The sequence below is a fragment of the Mastomys coucha genome, unplaced genomic scaffold, assembly GCF_008632895.1.
Source record: "Mastomys coucha isolate ucsf_1 unplaced genomic scaffold, UCSF_Mcou_1 pScaffold7, whole genome shotgun sequence".
Lineage (NCBI taxonomy): Eukaryota > Metazoa > Chordata > Mammalia > Rodentia > Muridae > Mastomys > Mastomys coucha.
The window spans coordinates 62,722,555-62,724,228 of NW_022196913.1; the positions used below are offsets into that span (position 1 = coordinate 62,722,555).

The 1,674-nt window shown below is 43.1% G+C and overlaps 1 protein-coding gene across 4 annotated transcripts in view; it reads right to left on the bottom strand.

The window, feature by feature from the left end:
* Klhl3 (kelch like family member 3) overlaps positions 1 to 1,674 on the bottom strand; it is a 130,648-nt gene that overhangs the window by 14,964 nt on the left and 114,010 nt on the right. For 2 of the 4 annotated variants that reach the window (XM_031358434.1, XM_031358435.1), the window contains exon 14: positions 954 to 1,097. In XM_031358434.1, the coding sequence (XP_031214294.1) occupies positions 954 to 1,097 (144 nt within the window). Of the gene's footprint in view, positions 1 to 777; positions 1,098 to 1,674 lie in introns of those variants that run through there. The other 2 variants (XM_031358432.1, XM_031358433.1) reach the window with 1 other exon arrangement.

Here is a 1,674-nt window from a genome sequence, read left to right on the forward strand (position 1 = left end):
ATATATTTATGTTCATTTAAGAAAATACTAGTAGTGATGTATTATTTTGAAATATATAGTTAATATGTCTGGAGTTACTTAAAATTTATATTGAGAAAAACATGTATTTTCAGTTTTGCTGTAGGCAAGCATATACATAGACTGTTAAATTGATTGTTGTTTTATATCAAACAACTTTTATGATACTCATTTTTATTGTTATAACATTTTATAAATTTTAAAGAATATGACAAAAAATGGTATTGTAGGTACTGAAGGGGGATCTCTGGGAGGAGTTGGGGTACAAAGGAGAAACAAGAATGTGATTTAATTCTATTTACTTAAAATATGTTTTTAAATGTTAACAAATTCAGATAAATTGAAATCGTATAACTTTTCTCATCATAATGCAATAAAAGTTTTTAAAAAATCTATTATAGGGACATCAGTCTGGGCATGCAGACACTAAAGCTCCCCCAAAGTGTAAAAAATAAAATAAAATAAAATAAAATAAAATAAAATAAAATAAAATAAAAAAATACACAACCAGAGGCAGCTTGTGTGTGAAATTACCCAGAATCCAACAGAGCCATGTCCTATAGACAGGCCCAACTGCCATCTTACAACTGTTCTGTCCTAAAGCAGCGCATTCACAACACAGGCTAGCCTTACATAAGCGCTGGTGTTTCCACTGTACAGACAGACCTATGCTCTCCCACCGACACGCGTGTCTCAAAGTGGACCAGAGTGGCCATGGCAGTCATAGCTCAGGTCAGGTGGAAATGACCCTGGAACACTACATGAAGTATCCCGAGGCTACATTCAGGGTCACAAGGATTTGACCACCTTTGTCATGAGCACAAAGTGAAGACAAGCGGCCATGTGACAATTACTGGAAACTCTGCAGAAGGCTTTAGGTTCCCAGCTAAGCAAGCTCCCATCCCTTCGGGTCCCTGAAGCTGAAACCCACTGACCTGCGTAGCTCCTCCCAGTGCTCATGTTGGTGGGCAGCAGTGTCCACTTGTCTGTGACTGGGTTATAGTACTCTACCGAAGCCAGATTGCATGATCCATCATCCCCTCCAACCACGTACAGGAGCCCATTCACTGCACAGACCCCTAGGAAACAAACAGAAGTCAGGGGATCAGCAGGAAGGTCAGAGACCAGGCCCCATGGAAAGCTCTTTCCTCCAGCTCCTGTTGCATTGCAGAGACGTCACTCTGTGCTCTGAGGGTCCCTTCCTAGAGAGGCTAGTTTTTTTCACCAGGGAGCTTTCACTACTGTGTAGTCCTACGGATGCTCCCACTGCCCCCTGGCCACCCCCACGTGCAACTACATCATGGAGAGAACATTACAGGCACAGGAAACATTTCCCAAGGAGCGTACACACTTCCGGGCCAGCCTGAGCTAGGGAAGAGACAAGATTCCAGGGCACTCCTGCTTGTCTGTGCCCATGTTCTTCCCCACTAAGCTGGATGCTGTGTCCATCCTATATGCTTCTAGTGGCTGTACCTCTAACTGCCCTCGTAAGGCAGGTGTCTGAATTCACACCCAGGACCCGAGGTTGGGGTTCCTCTCTCCCCTTCTTAACATCGTGGGTTTGTTTGAAGGCAAGTTCTCATAAATCCAGAGGAAGGAGCAGGGAGATGTAACTTTGATTGAAGACCTTAAAACTCACAGTCCAGCAGAAAGCTG